General features: G+C 42.6%; 2 protein-coding genes across 2 annotated transcripts; one reads left to right on the plus strand and one right to left on the minus strand.

Moving 5' to 3' along the window:
• Nucleotides 1-205: 205 nt before the first annotated feature.
• acanb (aggrecan b) lies at nucleotides 206-14077 on the plus strand. Its single transcript, XM_083666533.1, has 18 exons — nucleotides 206-280; nucleotides 3757-3842; nucleotides 4203-4580; nucleotides 4842-5016; nucleotides 5245-5372; nucleotides 5616-5909; nucleotides 6260-6562; nucleotides 6833-7007; nucleotides 7711-7838; nucleotides 8118-8411; nucleotides 8589-8690; nucleotides 8882-10036; nucleotides 10203-10316; nucleotides 10524-10700; nucleotides 10800-10882; nucleotides 12339-12483; nucleotides 13551-13733; nucleotides 13887-14077. Exons 2-18 carry the CDS (start codon nucleotides 3764-3766, stop codon nucleotides 13973-13975), a joined length of 4002 nt encoding a protein of 1333 aa, XP_083522659.1. The 5' UTR covers nucleotides 206-280; nucleotides 3757-3763; the 3' UTR covers nucleotides 13976-14077.
• A 6603-nt stretch (nucleotides 14078-20680) lies between these two features.
• Nucleotides 20681-23722, minus strand: hapln3 (hyaluronan and proteoglycan link protein 3). Its single transcript, XM_083666179.1, has 4 exons — nucleotides 23573-23722; nucleotides 22736-23113; nucleotides 22118-22420; nucleotides 20681-21853 (listed from the first exon to the last, which is right to left on the minus strand). Exons 1-4 carry the CDS (start codon nucleotides 23682-23684, stop codon nucleotides 21576-21578), a joined length of 1071 nt encoding a protein of 356 aa, XP_083522305.1. The 5' UTR covers nucleotides 23685-23722; the 3' UTR covers nucleotides 20681-21575.
• Between the last annotated feature and the right edge of the window lie 1903 nt (nucleotides 23723-25625).

The following is a 25625-nucleotide window of genomic DNA, read 5'->3' on the forward strand; positions in this document are numbered from 1 at the left end:
ATCCCAAGACTGTTAACATGACCTCACTCTGGCAAGAGGAGCCAACACGACCACTCTATTATAGCTATACCACTCCCCTTCTCTCTCTCTTCCCTACTCTCTCTCTCTCCTACTTTCTCTCTCTCCCTCCCTCCCTCTCTTACTCTCTCTAACTGCTACACCTTTACTCAGTTTGAATAAAGCTCATTTCTGCCAACACACACGGGAGAAGCACACAGTACTGTAAGGATTTGGCTCACAGGTTGGAGTCACTGGAACTGAAAGCCTCAACACATCAACGGTACGTTATTGTACACTTACTGCAGGAGTGAGTGCACCAATCCAACAAGGAATGAGAACATTGCATTATAACATATCTTTTTTCGAGAGATACAACTTAGCCCTTTAATATCTTGAGAATTTATCAGCTTGGAGGACTTATTGGGTTGGCAACGCAAGGTAAAGTCTGGTTTTCAGTATCATCAGTATCAATCAAGCAGCATCTTTAGTTTCCTCTATGCTGTCAGTGTAAGTACGGATGGAATGGTTAGAGAGGATGGGGCGAGAAGAGGATGATAAGATATTCTTAGTCTTTGGTGATACCTCAGATAACTGAAAGGAAGGAAAAGTATCTTACATTTTTTAAAGGTTTTCAATGCTTATCATTGAACATTGAAATCTCTTCAAATGTGTTTTCAAGAGAGGCTGAAGTGCGCTTATTCTGAATTCACAGTTTTCTTGAAGTGACACAATTCAATATAAGATTCCGAGGTGTATTATGTAAGGTAGTGCTAGAATAGACAAAGTCATGATACAGTGCTGTGCATGTTGGGATTTTATATTTGCATCATCAGTGAGTCAGTACATCAGGCGTTACATCAAATAATACTGTAGTATAATACTTACCTTGCTGTCCAACACATAAGTCCATTTACAATTGAGAAGGGCAGTCAGGACACGGGACATAGAATGATAAGATCAAGGATGAATGATCAAGGATCAAGGGTGAGTTGGCTCCCTTATGAGAGGGATGTGCCACACAATTGTCTATTTGAAGATCTGTTTACTATTTGCTAACTGTAAAATATTAAGAGTAATTGTTAAGGTATCACAAGGTATCAGCAGCATATGTAGTATAGTTTTTTAAAGTCAATATACAATTTCAACAGATAAAGATATTGGTGAATATAGTGTGTAGAACAAGTTCATCATGACAATTATGGTTACTCTTGGATGTTCTATTTCACTTGGGAATGTTCTGTAGCCTTTTTAAGACACATAAATGATTCTTTGTTCTGTCAGAGTCAGGCTGTACATACTGTATACAGTGTACTGTGTGTGTGTGTGTGTGTGTGTGTGTGTGTGTGTGTGTGTGTGTGTGTGTGTGTGTGTGTGTGTGTCTGTGTGTCTGTGTGCATGTGTGTGTGTGTGTGTGTGTGTGTGTGTGTGTGTGTGTGTGTGTGTGTGCACACGCACATGTGTGTCTGTGCGTGTGGATGTGTGTGCTCATAAGGGTGTGTATTTATGCAAATGCATGTATACAGTAAGTGTATGTACGTGTGTGTGTGTGTGTGCTGTATAAGCATCTGTACCTTCCTGCCTTGGGTGTGAGTACCTATGTGGCATGTGTGTGTCAACATAAACATACACACACACACACACACACACACACACACACACACACACACACACACTCCCATGTATATCTATGATGGGTAGCAGGCACGGCTCCCATGTTCCCCTGCTGCCTTCCCCCCCTCTGCAAACTCTGTCAATGTCCACTCTGTTCTTGATGGTGGGGGTCTCCAGAGAGAGGACTGCCTGCAGGGTATAGGTGGGTAGGGGCCTCCTCTGGAAGCCAGCCCTCTGTGTTTACCTTGGCTCCTGCTGCAGTCACAGGGCTCTGCATGCACAGGGCTCCACCACAGCAGGAACAGACTAAGGCCTTATTGGCCTCCACCTCATGGGGAGCGGAACATACCACACTAGTTGAATGGAGATACTGTGGTACTGTAGGACCCTGCCACCGCTGCCCCGGTTTGGCTCACTCACAACGGTAGTGTAGATGTGAAGTGGCCAGGTTTTAAATGATACATTAAAGGGCATGTGGATTGGTTTGGCTATAGAGAGATATTGTGGAGTGTAACCAGGGTGTAGGGTTTTGGTTGGCCATTTGGAGTGTTTCTATTGGCAAGTGTTAGGGGTTAGTTATCCCCTCTGGCAAGGGATTGACATATTCATCCATTATATGAAGGCCCAACTTTTTTTTTTGTGCAATCTGCCTCAGTTCTTTGTATGTAAATCTCCTCTCCACTTTTACTCTTTCAACAGAGCTGTGAGAGCTACTATATCCTAAATGAGCTTGGGAACAGATTATCAGTCTCCAACAAATACTGGCCCTGCTTTTCTTTGGTGTGTGGAACCTCCTTCTCTCTCTCACACCCTCACCCTCACCCTCACACCTCACACTCTCACACACACACACAACTATTTGTGTGACAGCAAGCATGCCCAGGACAAATTCTCATGTGTTTGTGTCGGTGGGTAATTTATGTGTGAGTTGTCACAACATTCATAGCGTTTGGGTATGTAATAGCTGTTGTGTCTACAAAGTAACTCCCAGGTGTGATACAAAAAGGTTGTATGTAACCTTCGAACCTGTAAAGTTGACCTCACTAAGCTCTGACCTCACTGATTCCTTTGACCTTTGACCGCCACATAGTCCGTTACCTCAGGTCATGTGCTGAGGTACTTTCACTGTGTGCTTTATGGCATAATAAAGCATATTGCGGGCTTGGCTGATGGAGAGAATGGGGTCCGGTTTGCAGGCTAGCATAGCTTATAAATGTTACACAATGAAGGTACAGTTAAGCTACTGCATGGCTACTGTACGTCACAGCAATGGAGAGGACATTACCCCAGCTTCTCAAATAACTACTCATGTGAGGTATCTGGAAACACTTGGGCTTTCTCCTCATATGCAGATGTTTACAGTAATCAAATGATGATCAATGATACTCTCCAAAGGTGGCATTACTGTGTAGAATCTGAATTGAGGTCTATTTTTCCTCTCAGCTGAAGTGACCTGTAACAACCATGCCCAACACAAACACACACACACACACCCGCAGGCACGCACATACACTCTTCCGGAGTCTGGGAGACTACACTGAAAGGGCCTGTATCTGAAAAAGTTTGAAAAAGCCCTGACCGGGTATTTCCATTTTTAATAGACACAAGGGAAACAACTGGTAATGCATCATTGAATTAATGAATAATTTTCCCTCTTCCATCCTATGCTGTATAAAAATGAATAATCTATTTTTGCTTTGAGAACCTTACCTGTGCTAAGGACAGAGCCTTATTCAATGCCTTATTCACTGATGAACGAGTGTGTGGTATTTGAGAATGGAAGAGTGACTTTTGACATCATATTTCCACTTCCCTGTGGGGGTGGTACAATCAGTCTATACTGGTACTGTACATGTGCCATTAAATCAGTTAGTCATTCATTTTGAGCCGTTCTTGCCATTCATCACATTACCATTTGTGGTCCAGGGAGGGAATTTTACACACCCTTACGTAGCATACATGTGTGGCCTACAATAATGATCTGAACCCAACAGTATCTTTCTTTGGATTATTTTACATTGCCTGTCTTTGATTTATTTTCATTCAATGTCACAATGTATAAAATGTAAAATCTTGTCACTTTTACTTAGAGCAGGAATTCAGATTTTTTTTTTGACAATACAACCATTTTTGTTTCTCTGACAGGTAAACCATGATCACCTTGCTACTACTGTGTGTGTGTCTGCCCTTCATCACCGCTACAATATCCTTTGAAGACCATGCAGGTTTGTGTATCTTACATCACAGAGAATCTAAAATACTTGGATGCCCATTAGATTACTTTAGCTCGCTCAGGTCAAGGGGTTAGAGTCTCTTTAACTCCTTGCACAGATAGAGGTTATGTCTCAATACTCTCAAGTGGCCCTGTTTTCCTTGTATTCTTTCCTTCATACAATCTTGATCTGGAGGAAGTGGACATGTGAACACTTTGGATAATGCTAATAAATAAGAATTTATAGGATTTGTATTGCGCTTTTTACTACACACAACCAAAGCGGTTAACATTGTTCGTGGAGGAACTCACCTCATCCACTATGAAGGAAAGAGGCACTAAAAGTACTAAACATGTATCCTACCTTCCACAGATCTAGATGGCACCCTAAGTGTCAGCATCCCCGTGGAGGTGCCACTGCGTCCCCTGCTAGGGGGTAAGGTGGTTGTGCCCTGCTACTTCCAGGACAATACCGTCAACGACCCCGGGGCGCCCACCATCGCCCCCCTCTCCCACCGCATCAAGTGGACCTATGTCACCAAGGAGAAGATCTCCCTCATCCTAGTGGCCTCAGACGGCAAAGTTCACGTGGAGACGGAGTACCTGGACCGGGTCACCATGGTCAACTACCCACTGGTGCCCACCGATGCCACAATGGAGATGACGGAGCTGCGCTCCAAGGACTCAGGCACCTACCGCTGTGAAGTCATGCATGGCATCGAGGATAACTACGACTCGGTGGACATCCAGGTGCAAGGTATGAGATAGAATTGTACATCAGTATTAGATAAGGGATTTTAAATAACATTTGGTATTATATATAACCAAAGCTATTCAAAATAGTATTGTTATTGCTTGTGTCAAAGTCCCAATCATTGTGTTGTGGCGTATCATCAAATCAATCAGTTCACACTTCTAGCTAAACCACGTCATTTTCTTACGCACACATAATCTAGCCTATAAATAGTATTCACCATTACTATGAAAGCAATGTACTGTACTCTTCTTCCCTCCCCAGGTATTGTGTTCCACTACCGGGCCATCTCTACTCGCTACACCCTGAACTTTGAGAGGGCCAAGGCTTCCTGTATCCAGAACAATGCCTCCATCGCCACCCCAGCTCAGCTACAGGCTGCTTTTGACGATGGCTACAACCAATGTGACGCCGGTTGGCTGGCTGACCAAACCGTCAGGTAAGTCTGATAATTAACTGAACTGTGCACTATTATCTGACCTGACCATAACCTGTTTTAGTGTCAGCACTCAACAGTGTGGATTGGTCTGAACTGATGGTTGGGCTTTACTTGGGACTGATAATGTGCTTCCAGTTGTTGGATTTCAAGTAGCCAGAGATAAAGTATTACCAGAGTTACAATAATAGACTACCTTATTGATCTGGTATCACTTTTGATCTATTTCAGGTACCCCATCCACGAGCCCCGAGAGGGTTGCTATGGAGACAAGGAGGAGTTTGCAGGCGTGAGAACCTACGGAGTGAGGGATGTCAATGAGACCTACGATGTGTACTGTTTTGCAGAGAAGATGTCAGGTACTCAACTGCACTTAATAAACACACTCATTATCTGATCTACTTTGTGCACAAAGTGATTGTGTTTGACTGTATATGTGTGTGGGTGTGTCCGTCATGTAACATAGACATTGTATGTGTGTGTGTGTGTGTGTGTGTGTGTGTGTGTGTGTGTGTGTGTGTGTGTGTGTGCGTGCGTGTGTCTGTGTGTGTCTGTGTGTGTGAGTCAATCTCACTCTTTCCGTACCCACTCTATCACCCCAGGCAAAGTGTTCTACTCCATGTCCGTGGAGAAGTTCACCTTCGACCAGGCGGGCGACCAGTGTGCGAAGCTAGGTGCCCGTCTGGCCACCACAGGGCAGCTCTACCTGGCCTGGAAGGGTGGCATGGACGTGTGTAACGCAGGCTGGCTGGCAGACAGGAGTGTTCGATACCCCATCAACATCGCCAGACCCCAGTGTGGTGGAGGTCTCCTGGGAGTGAGGACTGTCTATCTGTTCCCTAACCAGACAGGCTACCCCTACCCAGACTCCCGCTACGATGCTGTCTGCTACCAAGGTAAAACAGCCACTGGAGGTATCTGAGCACTACAACTCTCTCAGTGCAGTCATTTGGACGCTGGTCTTCACTGTGACAATTATTAGATGAGCTATTCCGAGAATAGACTGGAAGATTACAAGTGTGAAAACTGAGGATATGAGAAGAGTTTAATTGAATCTGAAAACCAATTTGACTGTGATGAATGTGATTTCATCTCTTTAAGCCACCATGAGCAAAAGTACTTAAATCAAAGCATCAAAAATAAATGACTAAATTGCAGTGGGTGCAAATCTTCTTCATGCAGCTGATATTCCCTATGAAAAGGGTAATTACAAAAGAATTTGATGAGGATGTGTTCTTTTTCACAGCAGGAGAGGATGAGGGCTTAGTCATGACCACCCCATTCCCAGACATAGTCACCATGACAGCCATCCCTGTGGTCTACCCGGGAAGTACCACCACCCCAGAAAAGGAGCTAAGGGGGGAGGTGGCCACCCACTCACCCCTGGACACCACAAAGGAACAGCCCTTACCCATCCCCCCCAGTGTGACTGACACATACACCAAGGTTACCCCTGTCGTAGGGGAGGAGGTCATCAGCATGGTGACTGCTAGACCTGGCCTGGGGTCAGAGGTCACTCATGAAAATGATACTGCCATGGCTCCTACTGGTTAGTGGATTAATCTATTTCGATGAATAATTTGAATTTGACTGTGAATTTGCTTAGTGTAGTAGTTGAAATCATTGTTGTACAGCCGTAGTTGTAACTTGTAATTACAAACATTGTATAATCATACAAAGACTATAGCCATATCAAAGTTGATTATAGGTGTAACACTGACATTTTTCTGTCCTTCTTCCTTGTCTCTCCTTCTCTGTCGCTCTCTCTCTCTCACTCCCTTACTTCCCTCTACCCTCCCCCCTCCCTTCTTCCCTCCAGGTGTGGTGTTCCACTACCGGGCTGGCTCCAGCCGCTACGGCCTGTCCTTTGTGGAGGCCCAGTTGGCATGTCAGAGTGTGGGGGCTGTCATAGCCAGTCCCCAGCAGCTCCTGGCTGCCTACAAGGCAGGCCTCCACCACTGTGACGCAGGCTGGCTCAGGGATCAGACTGTCAGGTGAGATCAGGGTGGCCCATAAGGCTTCAGTATACATTGAGACCACAGAGCAAGAAATGTGGTGTTCCACATTTTAGGACAGGGGTGTCAAAGATATGGTCCGCAGGCCAGAACGGCCCATTGGGATCCCTTAAAAAAATATTTTAAGGATAGATCAGCTTTGAAATTAGAATATAGCAATTAAGTTCTATCAGAAAGCATTGCTTGCATAATGTATTTTTTTAATCCCTACCACCACCTCACCTGATTGGAGGACATTAAAGTATATCTGTCTATGGACCTACAAGTATATTAGTTAGTTATTGATTAATTTTTGATAAATTTTTGTTCCAACCTTCAGATGCCCACAGATGAACCCATCTTGAATTAGAGGCATTCTTCTCAACCTCAACACTGTAATATGTAGCTCTGTGGAAATGAGGCATTGAGTTGGGTAGGCTGAGTATAGGTTACTGTAATATAGAGTATTGTAGTAATATTACACAGCAGTGGACATTCGTTTCATTTTACTAAGATTTTTCTTTTTTTCGGCCTGCCTGAGGGTGCATTTGTTCCACTGCGGCCCCGACCAAAACGAGTTTGACTCTCCTGGTGTAGGAGAACCCTTTGAAGAACTCTTTTTGGTGTCATTTGGAACCCTTTCCAGGGTTCTCAGCAGAAGAACCCTTACAAGTTTACAACTGTGGTTCTCTCCTGTGGTCAGGTACCCCATCGTGTCTCCCAGAGACAAGTGTTCAGGTAATCTGGAGCATCTCCCAGGGGTGAGGTCTTATGGGCTGAGACCTGCTGAAGAGCACTATGACGTCTACTGCTACGTCGACCAACTCAGGGGTAAGACACATGGACCACTCTTATTGAATTAATGTGTATAATTTGTGATCAATCTATGATAAAAGTTATTCTTATACTGATCTCGAAATAAAGATATCTGTTATGTGAAGGATGCGAATAGACCTCTCTTTATTTTCTATGGCAGTATATCTAGCTTAATTATGTAAAATTAATGTGAACCATAAATGTCCATTGATATAGTATGTTTCCCCCCACAGAGAGTACAAATTTTAATTCTGACTAAAACTACCTTTCTTTCATGTCATTGTTCTGTCTCAGGGGAAGTCTTCTACACCAGCGACTATGACAGCTTCTCCTACGAGGAGGCGGTGGCCCACTGTCAGAAGTTAAACGCCACCTTGGCCTCTACTGGGGAGCTCTACGCAGCCTGGAGACATGGTTTGGACAAATGCCGTCCAGGCTGGCTGATGGACCGCAGCGTCCGCTACCCCATCCGCACCCCCAGAACCCACTGTGGAGGAGGCAAGGCCGGGGTACATACCATCTATGCATACCCCAACCAGACAGGACACCCAGACCTGCACTCCAGATACGATGCCTACTGCTTGAGAGGTAGGGAAGGTTCTGGTAGATAAGTCCCATTGGGCATGTGAAACAGTCATACCACTACATACTGTATTATAGTTAATAATGTATTATAGGTAATAATGACAAATGCATTGAGAAATTAATTTGGAACATATAATAAATTCTGAATGCTTGAGAATGACAATTGAGTTTTTCTTAAAGCTGATCGCACAATCCTTCACAATGATACTGGAATCAACGTGACTGTAGTAGTGGTGGAAGAATTCATCAACATGACAACCAGAACCGACCAACTTACGCCTGGTAATAAACATACCCACTTCCATTATCCAAAGTCCTGTATGTATTATCCATTCTTGTTAAAAACTAAATACTAATCATTTCATTTTCTGATTCCCTCTATATTTCTAGTAGACTATCTTTCAGAATGCAATTCTGGTGCTTACCTACAGGTAAGTTGATTTATTTTCCTCCCTTCTCTCTCTGCCCCACAGTAAGCCCCATTGTGCCACCTGTCTCTGTGGATGTGTCTGGCTCAGGCTCAGCTGAGCAGTCTGCTAGCGGCAGTGGCAGTGGGTTGACTGGTCCGAGCGGGGACACGTCAGTTGGTGCCAGCGGAGAGGGCTCCGGGTCTGGCATCCACATCACCTACAGCGGCAGCAGGGATGTCCTGTCTGGGGAGGGGTCTGCCTCCGGGGGGCTTCAGGAGGCTGGGGAGGGGAGCACCATCACCTACCCCACAGGGTCTGAGGTTGGGGAGGAGGAAAAGGGGTCGGGTCAACGAGAGCAATACTCTGGGTTTACCAGTGGTGGTCTACCGTCTGGTCTCCCTCCCCACTCAGGTAGTGGTAGTGGGGCTTCTGGAGACCTCAGTGGTAGTGGGGACTCCTTCATCATCATGGTGGGCAGTAAGATGGTGGATTTCTCTACGCCGCCGACCACCGAGCAGGAGTTTGGCCAAGGGGGTGTGGATGTCAGTGGGTCTGGGGGCATGTCCGGATCGGGGATCAGTGGCTTCTACAGTGGGGGTGTGACCAGCACTTCCGGCTCTACCTCCGGACTTCCTGATGTGTCCTTCGTGGACACTGACCTCATCGACCTGACTGAGAAGTCTTCCGGAGAGCACGAGGTATCTGGCTACCAGCCCTTCGGCTCAGGTTTTCCAAGCGGATTTCCCTCTGGTTATTTTCCCAGCAGTGGTTTCACCTCCGGAGTCTCACCTGGAAGATCCCACCATTCCAGTGGCCACGATGTCATCATCCTGACAGAGGACGAGATGATGGAGGTGACTGTGCACCCCTCCAAACAGCATCCTGAACAGGGTCGGGGTGGTCATGTGAAGATGAGCGGCAGTGGGGACCAGCATACCTCGGGGGTCAGTGGGGTCTCTATGGGCGTACCGTCTGCAGAGGGCATGTCTGTGGTACTGCCTTCTGGTTCCACCCTCACCTACCCAGAGTACATTGACAGTCTAGGACACTCTGGTCTGGAGGAGGAGCATGGACAAGAAGTGGAACAGGAAGGGCTTGCAGGGTCTACAGAGGAGATCTATGTCACTGTATCCCCAGCTGTCTTCTCCAGCCCTACGACAGCACCTGCTGTCTCAATGGTGACCCCTGCTGTGGTGGAGGAGCCTGCTGTAGTAGATGGTATGTCATCTAACAAGGCGGTTTTTAAGCATGACTGCTCTGAGTAGCTCCCACAATTGTAAAAGCTTTAGGGGTTAAGTGTAATAGTTTAATTGTTCAAAATAGAAGGGATCACTGATGCCATGCATTGCATGTAACCCACCTTGCTCTGCAACCTCTCTTCCAGCGTCCCCTGATCCCTGCGACCCTAACCCGTGTGGTGCAGGTACCTGCTCTGTGCAGGGTGACCTCGCTGTGTGCCAATGCGCACATGGAATGACCGGAGAGGACTGCAGCACACGTGAGTCATTGTACCAACACGTGTATTAGAGATTATCACATTATACAAAAATCATAATTAGGTACTTCACGAAGCAAATATCCTAAACGTTTTTTTTTTCACATCCAATAACATTTATGTAATCTATATTTTTGTTCCACAAAGCATAGTAAATCGATTTGGTATCGATACTGTACGGTCTCACCATTTCCCCCTGTCTGTGTGCAGCGGTGCAGGGCTGTGCAGAGGGCTGGGTGGAGTTCATGGGGAGCTGCTACCTGCACTTTGCTGAGAGGGACACCTGGCCTGACGCGGAGCAGCGCTGCAGAGAGCTTAACTCTCACCTGGTCAGCATCACCTCCCAACAGGAGCAAGAGTTTGTCAACGGTGAGTACAGGGAGGGGTGTGTGTGTGTGCTTTGTGTTCTTGTGTATCGACAAGACAGGAAAACTGCTCTTGTGTATATTTTGAATGTACGCTCTTATTTCTCCCTCCTCCATCTAGCCAATGCTCAGGACTACCAGTGGATCGGACTCAATGACAAAGATGTGCAGAATGAGTTCCGCTGGACAGATGGGAGTCCTTTGGTGAGTTTTCCTTCAATATTCCTGTGCAGGGTATCCCTAACTCATGTCCCATGTGTCTATAAGTCTCTTCAAAGAGCATTTTTTAAGTGAGACACTCAAATCAGTATTGATTAACTTGTATCTACAGTAATTCAATATATTTTTGAATATTTGTATGATAATTTGAGAGCAAGAGACCTAGATACTACTATACTATTTGGTAAAATGTGGCAAATGTATTTTTGATTAACAAGTCACAGGAAAAGACCAGCCCATTTCTATGCCATATCTTAAATGTTGGATCTATTTGTGATGGTAAGAAAATGTGGTTGCTTGACAAAGATTAAAGTGCATTCTGAATTGGTTCCAGATCCTGAGGGAATTCTTTACAGTGGGATTTGCAATATAGGTACCTGGGTTTAAAGGTAATGGAGAGGACAATAGTGAAATGGATTTGGGAGACTGGCCGGTAGCTCCATGACGGACCAAGTCGGGCCTTCTCCATCAGTAAATGTGCTAATTCAATAAATGAATTTAGATATGTTTGCTGCACAGTAATAATGCAAAAAGAAATGGGTAGCCTTGTCCACCCTCTGGCTTTGATCTTTCTAGATATACCTTTCTCATACGTAGGTAGATTTGTTCTTATAAATGCAGAGATACATTTGTCCAATTGATTAAAGAATTATTTAGGTATAAATATGGGGATCATCTGAAACAGGTATACAAATCTTAGTAGCACAGTCATTTTAATAGAGTTAATGCGCCCTGCTAGACAAATAGGGAGATTCAACCACTGGGCCAACTCTAGCTTGGTGCTGTCCAGTAATGTGATAAAGGAGCTTGAGGAGGTGTGTTACATGTATCCCCAGATATGTGAAGCACTGCAGTCCTACTATAAAAGGGAATTGCTTATGCCTCGTTCTCTCTGCCAACTTATTAATAGGGAAAAGTAGGCTTTTCGTAAAGTTTAGTGTATAACCTGAGAGTTTTCCAAATTCACTGAGTACTAGGAGATGGGGTATAGAGCTTTCTGGATTTGAGATATAAAGGAGCAAATCATCAGCATAGAGCAACACCTTGTGGATCACATCTCTCCTTGTCACTCCGAGAATTCTTTCATCAGAGTGCAGAACTATTCCAAGGGGTTCGATGACTAAATCAAATCAAAATGGAGATAAGCAGCAACCTTGCCTTGTCCCTCTTTGGAAAGGAAAATAGCTGGAATTTACATTATTATACTACTGTTAGTGTGGACAGAGGTTTTGGGAGATGAGTATAAGATTCTGATCCAAGAGCAGAAAGTTGAATCAAACCCACATTTTTCCAGAAATGCGAATAGATAGTCCCACCCCTCACTATTTCTGTCCTAGTGTTAAGTAAAAAATAAAATATATTTACTTTTTTTTTAATCATCACCCACAGCATAACACCATTCTATTTTTACCATTACCGTTCTTTTTTCATGTCTTCTCAGGAATTTGAGAACTGGAGGCCCAACCAGCCAGACAACTACTTCAACTCTGGGGAGGACTGTGTGGTGATGATCTGGCATGAGGACGGCCAGTGGAATGATGTGCCCTGCAACTACCACCTGCCATTCACCTGCAAGAGTGGACCTGGTAGGAGCTATGTTAGGGGTCAAAGTACTGAGTTGGCTGTCAGTGGTAACAAAGTAACAAAATAGCATTTGCATTGCTTGTAATGTTACATACATTTTCTATCAACACCTATTGAGAACCATGTAATACTGTGTTACCATGCCGTTTCTAGGTATCTACCAGGTTGTAGGGGACTGCAAGATGGTGTCACCAAACAAATTGACAGACCAAGTTTTATTTTGGTAGTAGAAAAAAGTTGAAATATGGTTTGGATGATAGATAGATAGATAGATAGATAGATAGATAGATAGATAGATAGATAGATAGATAGATAGATAGATAGATAGATAGATAGATAGATAGATGTGGAGAGGGTAGAGAGTTGGTTGGTTGAGTGGTTGAGAGTGGTAGTGCTGGTTGGTTAACCGGATGAGAGTTTTTGGAAGTTTCAAAAAGCTTAATAGTTTTAAAAGTTGAATGGGTATCAGAAATCTTTTATCAGGATTTTCTGGGTAGTGGAAAGAAAGTGAGATAGGTTTCTTGATTGGATGGATAAATGAATAGATGAAAGAGAGGATCGGGAGGTATAGAAAGATCAAAACAATTAAGAGGTTCATCAGCATGGGCTATACTGAGTGAAGCAGTAGTGACTGGTGAAAGGAAGAAAGGTTGATGCTACAGTAGGACGTTGAAAGGTTAGATAGATATACGGTTGGAAAGATAGAAGGTTAGACAGATAGTATGTTAGAAGGTCATAGATCTAAATCAACATTCCACCAAGTTAAAAGATAGGAGTTTTTGAGTTACAAAAAGCTAAATAGTGTAAAAAGTATAATGATTTTGGTGTGAATGGCTTAAAAGTGAAAGAAAGTCCACTAATTATGAGCAAGAACAGTAGTTGGACTTGCTGAAGCAAGCCCACTAATAATAATAATAATAATAATAATAATAATAATAATAATAATAATAATAATAAGTGAAAGTAAAATAAGTAATTTGAATATTAATAGTTGGATTGATGATGCAAGCCCATTAATTATGAAGATGACATCCCAAACTAATTGAGTTGCTTTTCAATTTCCCCCCAGCTATGTGCTCCCCGCCCCCTGAAGTGGAGAATGCCAGGCCAATGGGCAATGGAAGAGACCGTTACCCAGTCAACTCAATAGTCCGCTACCAGTGTAACGCTGGCTTCACACAGCGCCATCCGCCTGTCGTACGCTGTATGCCAGACGGGCAATGGGAGGAGCCACAAGTGGAATGTATAGGACGTGAGTTTGATATGTATTTACAAAAGACGTGATAATGACATTACCCTGATAATTATTACAGCGTATTCAGATTTGATACACTTAATTTTTTCCTCATTCTTCACCTTTAATGGTCATTCAAATGTCATCAACGTGCATCTTTCTCTCCCTCAGCCGGCACCACCAGCAACAGACTACACAAACGATCCGTCAGGAGACGGTCTAAAGCAGTCAACAGTCGGTCATGGAGGAAGCTCCTCTAAGCAGTAACTGAAGGGACACACTAAAGAGAACTAAAGAGAACCAAAGAGGGCCTCACTTGTGAAGACATAACATTCCCACCATGTACTGTACATATAAACACCAAAGCACATTAGACTTGATTCTGTAGTCCGTCTGACTGAGGTTTTGACCTTTGGGTGTCACTCTGTGCCTTTGCGGGGGATAAAGGAGGATAAAGGAAGTTGTTGTTAATCTTGTGTCAGAACAATTTGGATCATTGGTGTTTATCCATTGCAGTCAATTAATTGGGTGGTAGGGTTTTGCTAACCCGTTTGCAATAGACCAGTTTAGAAATTGTGTTTTTCATTCAAACCACCAGGTGGTACTGTAGGCAGGCAAAACCTGACTTTCAAAGAGAGAAAGGCCAATTCAATTAATGGGTATTATTTATTAGGGGAGTTCCAATTTTTTTTTTTGAAAGTAGAAATACCATCCCCTCCCAAGGCACTGGGAGTGACACTGAAAGTTATGAACAGAGCAAACAGTGTTTGGGATTGCAGCTGGATATTCTGAAGTCAAGCACATTGTTACATAGATTTTTATGATACTTAGGATATTTTTCTAGCTTTGTTTGTTGATTAGCTTTTTTTCTAGTATTGGCCCTTAGAGGGACCACATAGGGAATAACATCTGCATGTGATATAAAGAGAGACAGGGCAACTCTGGTCTGTCTATGAATGTGAAACAGAGTGCCTCCAACTCTGTATGATCCCAGCACAATATTGTGCTGGAGGCTTGTATGACATCTTGGATATATGGGCTGTTACAGCGTAGCCAAAAATGTCAGAATCATCTGGATTAAGGATGGATCTGAGATTAATTATAGATATGGATACAACTGTAGCTACATCTCTATGCAACACTAGTTGTCTGAACTATGCTATCTGGCAGAAGACATATGTTGTAGCTGAGGAGTTTAAATATATGACCTCATACATGAGTGTCCATTCACCTTCCAAGGGCAACATTTTTGGGGTTATTGAATGAATATGATGTTGTTGATTATTGTTTTGCCCATCTGTCTGTTTCTCACTGTGAATTCTCTCCAACTACTGTACTCTTTGTGGGATAACTTAAGACCTGCACGCATAACTTGAATTTTCATGCAAATCTCCAAACATATATGAATGCCTGATTTACATGAAAGTCCAAGTTATGTGCACGCATCTCATGCCCTATTTGAACAGTAGGTCCTGTGAGTAACTATCAGAGAGATCTGACACAAATAATTCTGACAAATGTATCATATTGGATATGAGTGTTAGCCAACTCATTCACAACCCTTGAATAAGGAGTTAGGCTCCACTATGACCCCTGAAGCACTTGAGAATCAATAGACATCAGTAGTGTAACAAGCTGTGAAGGCAATAAAGGTGTTGGAAGATGATGAGGAGGATATCTTATGTCGACGAAGATCCTTTAGGGTCGAGACCAGGTTAAATGTTTGGGAGCAGTGTTTGAACTCCACACCTAACCTTGCACAAACTCACACACACATTTGCCAAAGACATACACAACACAAAATGTTAAGGGCCGTTACACACACACACACACACACACACACACACACACACACACACACACACACACACACACACACACACACACACACACACACACACACACACTTTTCACATACAAGCACCAGGCACTCAATATCCAAGAAAACTGACAGAAATCAAAGATAATGTACAGTTGAACAACAAATCATGTTGCATTTGTCTTGAATGATTGACTTTGTCTGTCAGTGTGTGTGTATGTGTGTGTGCGGGAGAGAGAGAAAGACAGACAGATTATGAGTGTTGTCAGCACTGCAATTGTCAGCACTGCAGTCGACTGCAGTTCAATTTGTTCTTAACAAAGAACACAAATAAATGTGATATGTTCATACGTTATGTGACAAGATTCTGATGGGAGATCCTGATGTGAACAAATATCAAATAAAATCTGAAATCTTCTGTTTCTGTTCAGTAACTATACTAGACATTTAAAGGTAGTGTGCTACAATTGCAACAAAATGTATTTTCAGTTGTTTTTTTGTTTTTTTTTAATCTTGGCTGGAGATTATGCATTTCGGTATTCAGCTTTGTAGACTGGTCATATTCAGTAGTGTGTCATAAGAAAAGTAAGTAGTAGAACAACTCTTGTCAATCAAACATATGTCAAAGCCTTGGATGCATTTATTGCTGTCAACCATCCAGTTTTAGATTTTGAATGATGAAGAACAACCTTGTGGTGCTGTAAGAACACCTTTCAAACTGCCATGAAACAATTCATACCCGTACAAGCAACACACCTACAGTGCACCTGCGTACGTAAAGGCAAAGAGAAGCATTTTCTCTTCTTTTGGTTCTAGCAGTCCAAAAGTTTGGATTTGAAATCAAACAATTACTATGAGGTTAAAGTATACATTCTCAGCTTTTATTTGAAGGTATTTGTGTATATATTGGTTTCACCATTTAGAAATGACAATTTAAATTTTTTATACATTCCTCTATTTCAGGGCACCAAAATGAATAGGACAGATTCATATAATGTCCAAATTAAGCACTCATGTTTAGTATTTGGTCGATAATCCTTTGCATGCAATAACTGCCTGAAGTCTCCAACCCATTGACTCCACCAGACACTGGGTATCTTCTCTGGTGATGCTCTGCCAGGCCTGTACTGCAGCCATCTTCAGTTGTTGTTTGTCTTTTGCCTATAATCTTATCATCAGGAAATTAAATGCTCAATATAATGCTCAAATGTTCCAAATGTTCAATTGGATTTCAATCTGAAGATTGACTTGGCCAGTCAAGATATTTCCACTTTTTGGCCCTAAAAAACTCCCTAGTTGCTATGGCAGTATGTTTTGGGTCATTGTCTTACTTTATGATGAAGCTCCATCCAATGAATTTGGAGGCATTTGCTTGTACTTGAGCAGACAAGATGTTTCTGTACATTACATCAGCAGTTACATCATCAATTAAGACAAGTTAGCCAGTTCTATTGGCAGCTATTCATGCCCAAACCATAACACCACCTCCACCATGTTTCACAGATGAGGTGGTATCCTGTAAATCTTGGGCAGATCTTTTTTTCCAAAACTTTCCATTTGACAGGCACCAATAGCACACTCCAAAGGCAAAATGTAAAGTCTATAATCAATAGTAGGCATTGACAGCTCTCTTATGCCTGCACAAATGTTGTGACAGAACACACCTGACTTCCCAGAAACACCTGTCAAGTCAGTTGTCCCATTACATGCCCTGAAACTGCCCTGGGACTATGTATAAAAAAATGGTTAAAAGCTGAGAATCTCTACTTTAACCTCATAGTAATTGCAAACTTTTAGAGTATAGAGCCAAAAGAAGAAAAAGTGGTTCACTGTCCCATTACTTATGTAGGACACTGTATGTGCTATGAGAACAAACCGGCTATTTAGTATATTTTTACTCCCTTCTGGAATCTACAAGCAAAAAAAACCCAGAGTAAATATCTTTCTTCGGGCTCAACAGTCATTCACCTTCATTCTGTCCAAACAGACCTATCCTAAGAACTGTGTGTGTGTGTGTGTGTGTGTGTGTGTGTGTGTGTGTGTGTGTGTGTGTGTGTGTGTGTGTGTGTGTGTGTGTGTGTGTGTGTGTGTGTGTGTGTGTGTGTGTTCCACCCGTGTTTGGGAAGCAGGTGTAAATAAGAGATGCCTTTGAGGCCTGTGAGTCATAAGATTACAGGGACCTGTTTACTTTTTAAGAGGAGGTGGTAATGCATTTGACTCCTCCAAACACCCTTACCTCCACACACTCACTCACTGACTCTAAGAGTGCTCTATGCCCAGACTGAGTGGCGCGTGTTGAGGAGTTTCTGTAGTGCCGTTTCATACAGTGGCCTGTTTGTATGGGTCAGCAGCCCCTTCCCCCTCTCTGCCCTAGGATTCCTCTGCCCATTAAGTACATACTGTATCTCCAACCTGTGACAGCACACTCTAGTGGTACTTATATGAAACACACAACAGGGGATTTATTCAGTGGGCACAAATGGGAGTAGTATTTACGCTTCTCTAAATATGGTGTGTAAAGGAGTCAAATGATTATGTAAGAAGGAAAAATAGGAATTACTTTTAGAGCAGTTTTGAATCAGGACTGTTGCTAAACAGTTTGAACAGCACTGTGACTGTATTGCTTCAGAATGCACCACACTAAGATCAAGTCTTGAGGGTTTTTATTCATTTGGTATAAAATGTGAGGTCTTATAACATGATAAAACATGAAAAACATCAATCTTACAATGTGATTAACTAAACACTGTTCTAGCAAGAATACATTGTCAATTACTTTTCCAGACCTTCTCCTATAACTGTCACTCATCATGACAATTCCAGACTGTCACCCAATCCACTATTCTCTTTCAATACATTTAGAAAACATTGTGTATGTAACAGCAGGAGAATATTACATGAACAGCCTATAAAGTATGCACATTTCACCAAAAGTGATTCAAAAACAGTGTTATTCCTGTCTGGACAAACACCAAGAGAAAGAGCATGGTTGGACAACAAAATGATTTGCAAAGCATCATGGGGGCCTTGGCTGTGCTTGAACACCTGGGGTCCTTTCTATTCCAAATTGCTACACCCCCTTTCCTTACTTCCTCCTATCGAGTGAGCCCAGTGACGTTTTGATGACATTTCTGCTAGTGAACCCTACCTGAGCAAAGGGGATTGAGCGAGAGTGATCGCTGTTTCATGCCTGTCTGGATCAAAAGACAGGTATGAAACAACGACGACTAATAGCTGTTTGGGCCTGTTGAATGAATTATGGGATACCCTTTGTGCTGAAGGGGTGTTTTTTGTTGACTTGGGGAAAGGAATATTTGGAGGGGATAGAATTCCCCCTTTCCTTGCTTACAACAGAATGGAAACGCCCTGCTGTTCACTGCCATCTTATATCCAGGCAAAACAGGGATTCCACCCTTGAGTTTAGGGAATGCACTGAAGCAAACATTTATTTTTAAATGGAAAGGAGATCCTCAAGTCCACTTCACTCGCTCAGTTGATTTAAAGACTTGGATTGTCAATCAAATAAGTTCACTCGCATGCAGGCAAAATTAAATATTGGACGAAATAAAGCTACAGCATAATATCATGTAGATTAATCATATTGCAAAGCCAAGTTGAAAATGACTGCCAAATCGCTGATGTATGTCAGCATTAGCTCCTGTTAAAAAAATGTGGGAATGTACCAGTATTTCAGGAGCGAAACATTCACAGTGCTGCACATGGCGCACAACAACCCCTAGAGTTAACAATCGTGAAATTGAAATGGTGGCTTCGTTGTTCAAGTGCGAAAACCAACGACAACAAACCGGAGCGATGTTATACATCTGACGTTGACATAGGCTCTGGATGCGCGTTAGAGTGTGGTATGGGTGTGGAGGACTGAGTGACGTCAAATTAAGACATCTTTATACATGTATGCCACTGGAATAGACATCGGCTCCTTTCCATTCCAAAAGAAATGTTTGCTTCAGTGCATTCCCTTCCTTTCAGTCAAGGGGGGAATCCCCGTTTTGCCCGTTCTATTCCCTTGTAAGCAAGGGAAGGGGTGATTCTATCCCCTTCAGCACAAAGGGTATCCCACAATTCATTCAATACATAAGAACATCGCTGTTTCATACCGGTCTTTTGACAGGACGTACCCAGACAGGTATGAAACAGCAACCACTAACGGCTGTTCGGGCTATCCCTCACTCAATCCACTTTGCTCAGGTAGGGCTCACTCGCAGAAATGTAATCAAAACGTCAATGAAGGGGATGTGTCAATTTGGAATGGAAAGGAGCATTGCCTCATCTGGGAGCGTTGCCTTATCCGGGCATTTTGGGGATTCCCCAAAATGAAGATTGCGAGTGAAGTTGACTTGACATACTCCGAGAATCGGACTGGAACCCTTCCCTGAGTTTAAAATGACTGGTTCTTACAGTGAACTAAATCAATAGAGATCCGAAGCGTGCCATCAGAATGTAGTTTGTTTACTTGAACTTTCTCCTTTTCAAGCTGAAAATCTCCACTCATTTTTCCCATCAGAATTTTTTCAAACAGATAATTCAGCTAATATAAGCATTATTTTGTAACATATAGGCTTACAGTTTCTTGTACTTTGACTTGCATGATTAACTAGCATTTGATTCATCTTTAAGCTATCTCTAGTCTCTAAGTAAGCTTATTAGTAGCCTTGCTTTAGCAAGTCCATCTATTGTTTTTGTTCATACTTGCTCATACTTCTTATTCCAATTCTTCCACATTTTCTGCATGCTACTCCTCCTACAAACTCATTCTACTCTTACTATAAATATAACCCTAACTATTCAAACTTGAAAGTGCACTTTTTATCATGGAGGTCTATGGAAACCATAAGATGGACTTTTTGGACCACCACTACTCTTACACCTTTCAGGGTATTCACACCAATCCAACTGTAAAATGTGCCAACAAGTCCAAATTTAAACCTGCAACTTTGTTATTGCAACTGCCATAGAACATTCATGACTCTTAAATAAAAACAACCTGCAGAACTCTTAGAATGATTACACAACAGTGAACTCAGTACCAGTTCACCTCACTGAAACCACTCTCAACCACTAACCAACCCTCTAACCACTCCACTGAACTACCCCAGGCTCATCCTATCTATCTCCCTATCTATCTATCCTCCAACTTCTCTCATCTATCTGCCTATAGTATATGCTACCCTCTGACCATCTTTTATCCATTGGTCCATCCTACTATCTGACTTTCTGTCAACTACCCAGCTAATCTATCTATCTAACCTTCTGTCATCTATCTATCTTTCCATCATCTATACATCTCTAGATCTATCCATATAACTATCTATCATCTATTAAGTAATTAATCCATCCAACCCACCAACCAAACTATCTTTAACTATATCTGCTGCCATAATAACACTATCTCACTTTCCTTCAGCTACCCAGCAAATCTATGAATCTATATTTAAACTTTCTACTACCAAAATAAGACTATACTATTATTGCAAGCCTACAAACTTTCTTCTAGAACTTCTTTTTATAGTTGATTTTCAAATGTCATGTAAATTGAGACAAAATAATTGAGAAACGGTTATCAGAACCAAACACTAGTTAATCGAAAAGGAAATGTACAATAAACTGTACGCCTATGTGATACACAACTCTTACATTAGCTATTTGAAAAAATCGAGATGGGAAAAATGTATGGGAAGTTCACAGACTACATTTTGATGAAATTACTTTGTCTCTCTATAAGCTGCAAAACAAGACTGAGGCGATGTGTGTATCAAGCTATGGCTCAGAGGTATAACTGCATATGTACAGAAATTGTGCACTTCTGTGTCGGACAGGACTGTAAGATGAGTGGACACTATAGGACCACACTGCCGTAGTGGAAATTACCCTAGTTGTGAACATAGTAATAGTAGAACTGGCTAAAGCTAATGATGCTAGGATTCTGACTGTATCAGTGCACTGTGTTTGTGGTATAGAGAAGTCGGCTAGAGGCTGTTGTACTGTAGTTGTACACTCTGTTTACAGTGAGTAAGACAGGTTTACCGATAGCAGTAGACACTGTGTTTCTGGTGCTGAGGGGGGAAGCCGAAACAACGCACCCCTGGTTCAGACGGGCCGCAGTTAGAGCGGGCCTTGGCAATGGGGTAACGGACACTCCCGTCGGCCAACCAGCCAGGGTCGCAGCGGTCCAATCCCATGAACCTCCAGGCGGCGTAGAGCTGGCCCACCGTGGCGATGTGAGCGCCATCATTGGCGCACGCCTGGACCGCCTCTGTGAAGTTGTGCTGATGTGGGTGCTGCAGGAAGTACACTGCTCCTATAAAAACAGGAGTTAGGGATATGGTGAGTACTGAATGTAGGGACTGAATTGGGACTGTATGTTCAGACTATAATCATGATAGAACATCATGGATAAGCACAATCCATAGTTTTTCAACTTGAAAGGTTGACATTTCACTGGAGTAGACCTTTAAGTTCATTAATGATCAATATATTTTCTTTGGAGACTACGATGCATAAGCAAACACAGACATAGACATAGCTTATGTGCAAACACACACACCCCCACAAACATACTGACCCTTGATGGAAGCTGAGAAGCAGAAGGCATCATAGCGATGGAATAGGCGGTGGCGTGGCCCGTAGCTACGCAGGCCGGGGGCGAGATCCACGCCCCCACAGCCGCTTCGCGGTGTCGTGATTGGATACTGTGCAGTTCCATCAGCTAACCATCCGGCGTTACACCAGTCAAGCCCTTCTTCCCAGGCAGCAAAGAGCTGCTCAAAAGTAGCCAGTGAGGCATCCTGCTCCTCACACGCATGCTGGGCCTCCAGGAAGTTGAAATGGTAGCGCCCCTTCCAGGAATGGTAGGGAAAAACCACTCCTGAGTAGGGGGAAAGGGGTCAACAGAGTGGTCCCATAAATAATAGAGTGTATAGCTGCATATGAAACAGATTGTGAGAGTTCAAAGATCCATGAAAGTTTGCCTTACAGTAACTAATGAGAGCTGAACTTGAATATTGTTGGTTTAGGCCACTATTGAGACTGACAATTGATTGAGCAACGTAAACTATGCCTGGCTATTTTGTTGGGTCAAAGTGAAGCACTGAGCACAAACACATAGCCAAATGCACCTCTAAACTCAGGCTCCTCAGAACAACATGTGCGCACACACACACACAAACACACACAAACACACCTCGTAACTCCAGCTCCATCGTGACACTCTCGTCCTCCAGCCCGTCGATGACCTCACAGCGATAGCGTCCAGTGTCGTTGATGTGCAGCTCATTGATCACCAGCGACATGTCTCCTGGCACCGCCCTACGTAGACGGACGCGCCCCTGGAAGCTGCCATAGCTACGGTGACGGTTGCCCATGGCGACCATCACGTCAGTCTCGTGGGTGATAGCAGCTCCATTGGCCGGCAGCCAGGACCATTTAACCCGGGTCTGACGGGGGCCGTTGATTTCGGGCACGTAGCGGTAGTGGCAGGGGAGGGTGACATTACTGCCCAGTGCCGCCGACACAAAAGCCTCAGGGGACTCCACATGCAGACGCACCCCGTTGAAGTAGACTACAGGACAGAGAAGTAGGATATAGGGTTACTGTATGTGGGGATAGATGAGCTAACAGTAACATAGGCCTATAACAAATCCCATAAATTACTACTCTTTTCTGGTTCTGCCAGGCTTTGTGTTGTCTGCTATACTGTAGGTGTGTTCACTTCCCAAACCAGCCTTGTTTTGACATAAACAGTGGCTGTGTCCCAATACTCTGACATGGCCTCCTTGACTTGTTTCACTTATGACCACTGATAGGTGAATAGATTGCACAGGTTTTCACCATGATTCTTTCCACCTGCCCTGTCCAGACCGTGGTCTGGAGGAACAGGAGGCAAGGACAGGTGGCCATCTTAGACTATTAGGACACAGCCCATGACCAATGTACTAACTATCTCTGATCCTAAAGGGTGACATGTATATGTATATGTATGTACAGTAGTACTCAAATGCATGCATATCACTGTACATACTCTCTCCATTGCCATTGCCGTTCATGATGTCATGGTAGAAGAAGCCGTTGGAGTATCTGGGGTAAGCATGGCTGGAGACGAGGTGTATGCACATGACCAGTAGGCTCAACATAGTCACACTGGTGGCAGCACTGTGTCCAACGTCTTCTGAGAGAGAGTGGGGAAGCAAACCTTACTGTAAAAGCACAAGCAACATAATTTAGTATACCTCATGCACATTACTAACTAATTGAGAAGGTTTAGAATTGAACTGAATGTCAGTCTAACTAATTGAAGATGCAATCCATAATTTGTTTTTCAGCCAAATGGGTTTACTAACAATGAAATTAAACTACCTTAAATTGTGGGTTGTGATAAGGAAAGACATAGCTAAGACACAGTTCTACTTTGGGTATTTATGAGTCATATTCCTCAAGAATAATTGGGTTTATCGTGAATTGAAAACACCATTAAACAGATGCACTAATCCCATATTGTGCCTTTAAATTATATGGTTTACCTCTTTCCTCTTCAATTTATACATGATTTCATCCAGATTAAGTTCCATTCCAGTTAATAAGATGTTTTTTTTGTATTTTCGTTAAACTCCAATTAATTAATTAATCTATTCAATTGACCTCTAAATTTCGGTTTCACAGGTACAAGACTTTATTGAACGCCATCCTCATAAACATCAGAGGAGGGCGCTAGGAGAACGTTTTTCCATCCGCCAGCGTCTTTTCCCCGTGGTTTCAATGGAAAGGATGTGTTTTACGCGTTCCTCAAACAAAGTGGCGCGCCTCGAGAAATCCGACTCGGTGTGAATATCTACTTGGGTAGCATCTATTTCCGGGTTTTGATATTAAGCAATAATCAGAAGTATGAGTATGTGTATTTAATGGATGTTTTCGGGTGCAATTTAACTAATATGCGTTTGTATTTATGGTTCGTAAATTAGGTGCAATTTAGCTAATATGCGTTTGTTATGCTAGCTTTAGTATCAAATAAGTACTAACTATACAAGCTCCGGTAACTTTTCAGTCTTACTGAAACGTTGCGTTTGAATAATTGTCACCAATGTACACAAGGAGGGGCGCTAACTGTGTTTAGTGCTGTTCAACGCAACAATAGACACACTGGCTGGCTGAGGGCTGACAGAGGTCTTCAAGGGGCACTGTTGTATTTTAGGAAAGACAGAATTGCAAGTTTTTTCATCATTCGGCGACAATTGAATATGATTTAAGGTTTCAGGTCAAACATGGCTGATGTTTAAATAGCAGCATTTTCATTAAGTCGGTCAGTCTGGCATGTTCCCAGTCATTTCAAATAATGTATACTGTAGCCTATAGGCTTACCCCTGGATTTTAATAAATATGACAAAACAAATAGCATATAAAGTCATTATAACTGTCTCACCTTTCCATTAACAAAACACCAATGACTTAAGATAAGATCTCGCCTATTGACTCCAAATACATTCATTTTAATGTTTTTAATAATCAAACTGAAATGTAGCTTCATATTTCTCATACTTTTTATATTTATCCATCTAAGATGGATATTTGTACACTCAATACACTTTGATACTGGTTTTTTTTTTTTCGCTCGCTTGCCTCACTTTTCTGAAAATGAAATCCGTTAAACAATGAATCAATTTGCATGGCCTTAGTTTGCTAATTAATCCGTTCTGTTATGCCCTGAACCACTCTCTTAGGGTTACTGCATAGCGTTCATGCGGAGTTGTTCGCTTTTAAAGTAGGCTATGATAATAAAGGGAAAACAATACATGACAAAATAGTGTTTACTTAACAAAGTGTATTAGTTTTTCTACTTTTTATGATTGTCAAATAACAGTCCATCATTAAAAAAAAACAGCCAATCACTCACAAAAGTGTTAACACATCGTTTTATACATTTGTAGATATGTCCAAACAAACAACTAATTTGCCTATTGCAAACCAATACAGTTACAGCACAGAAGACAGACAATCACATGTTGTGCTTTCATATTGAAGAGATTATTTGTCCTTAAGCCATTTAATTCAAACTAATTAGGTGGTATGTATTAAATGAT

Source organism: Argentina silus (assembly GCF_951799395.1).
Source record: "Argentina silus genome assembly, chromosome: 3".
Taxonomy (NCBI): domain Eukaryota; kingdom Metazoa; phylum Chordata; class Actinopteri; order Argentiniformes; family Argentinidae; genus Argentina; species Argentina silus.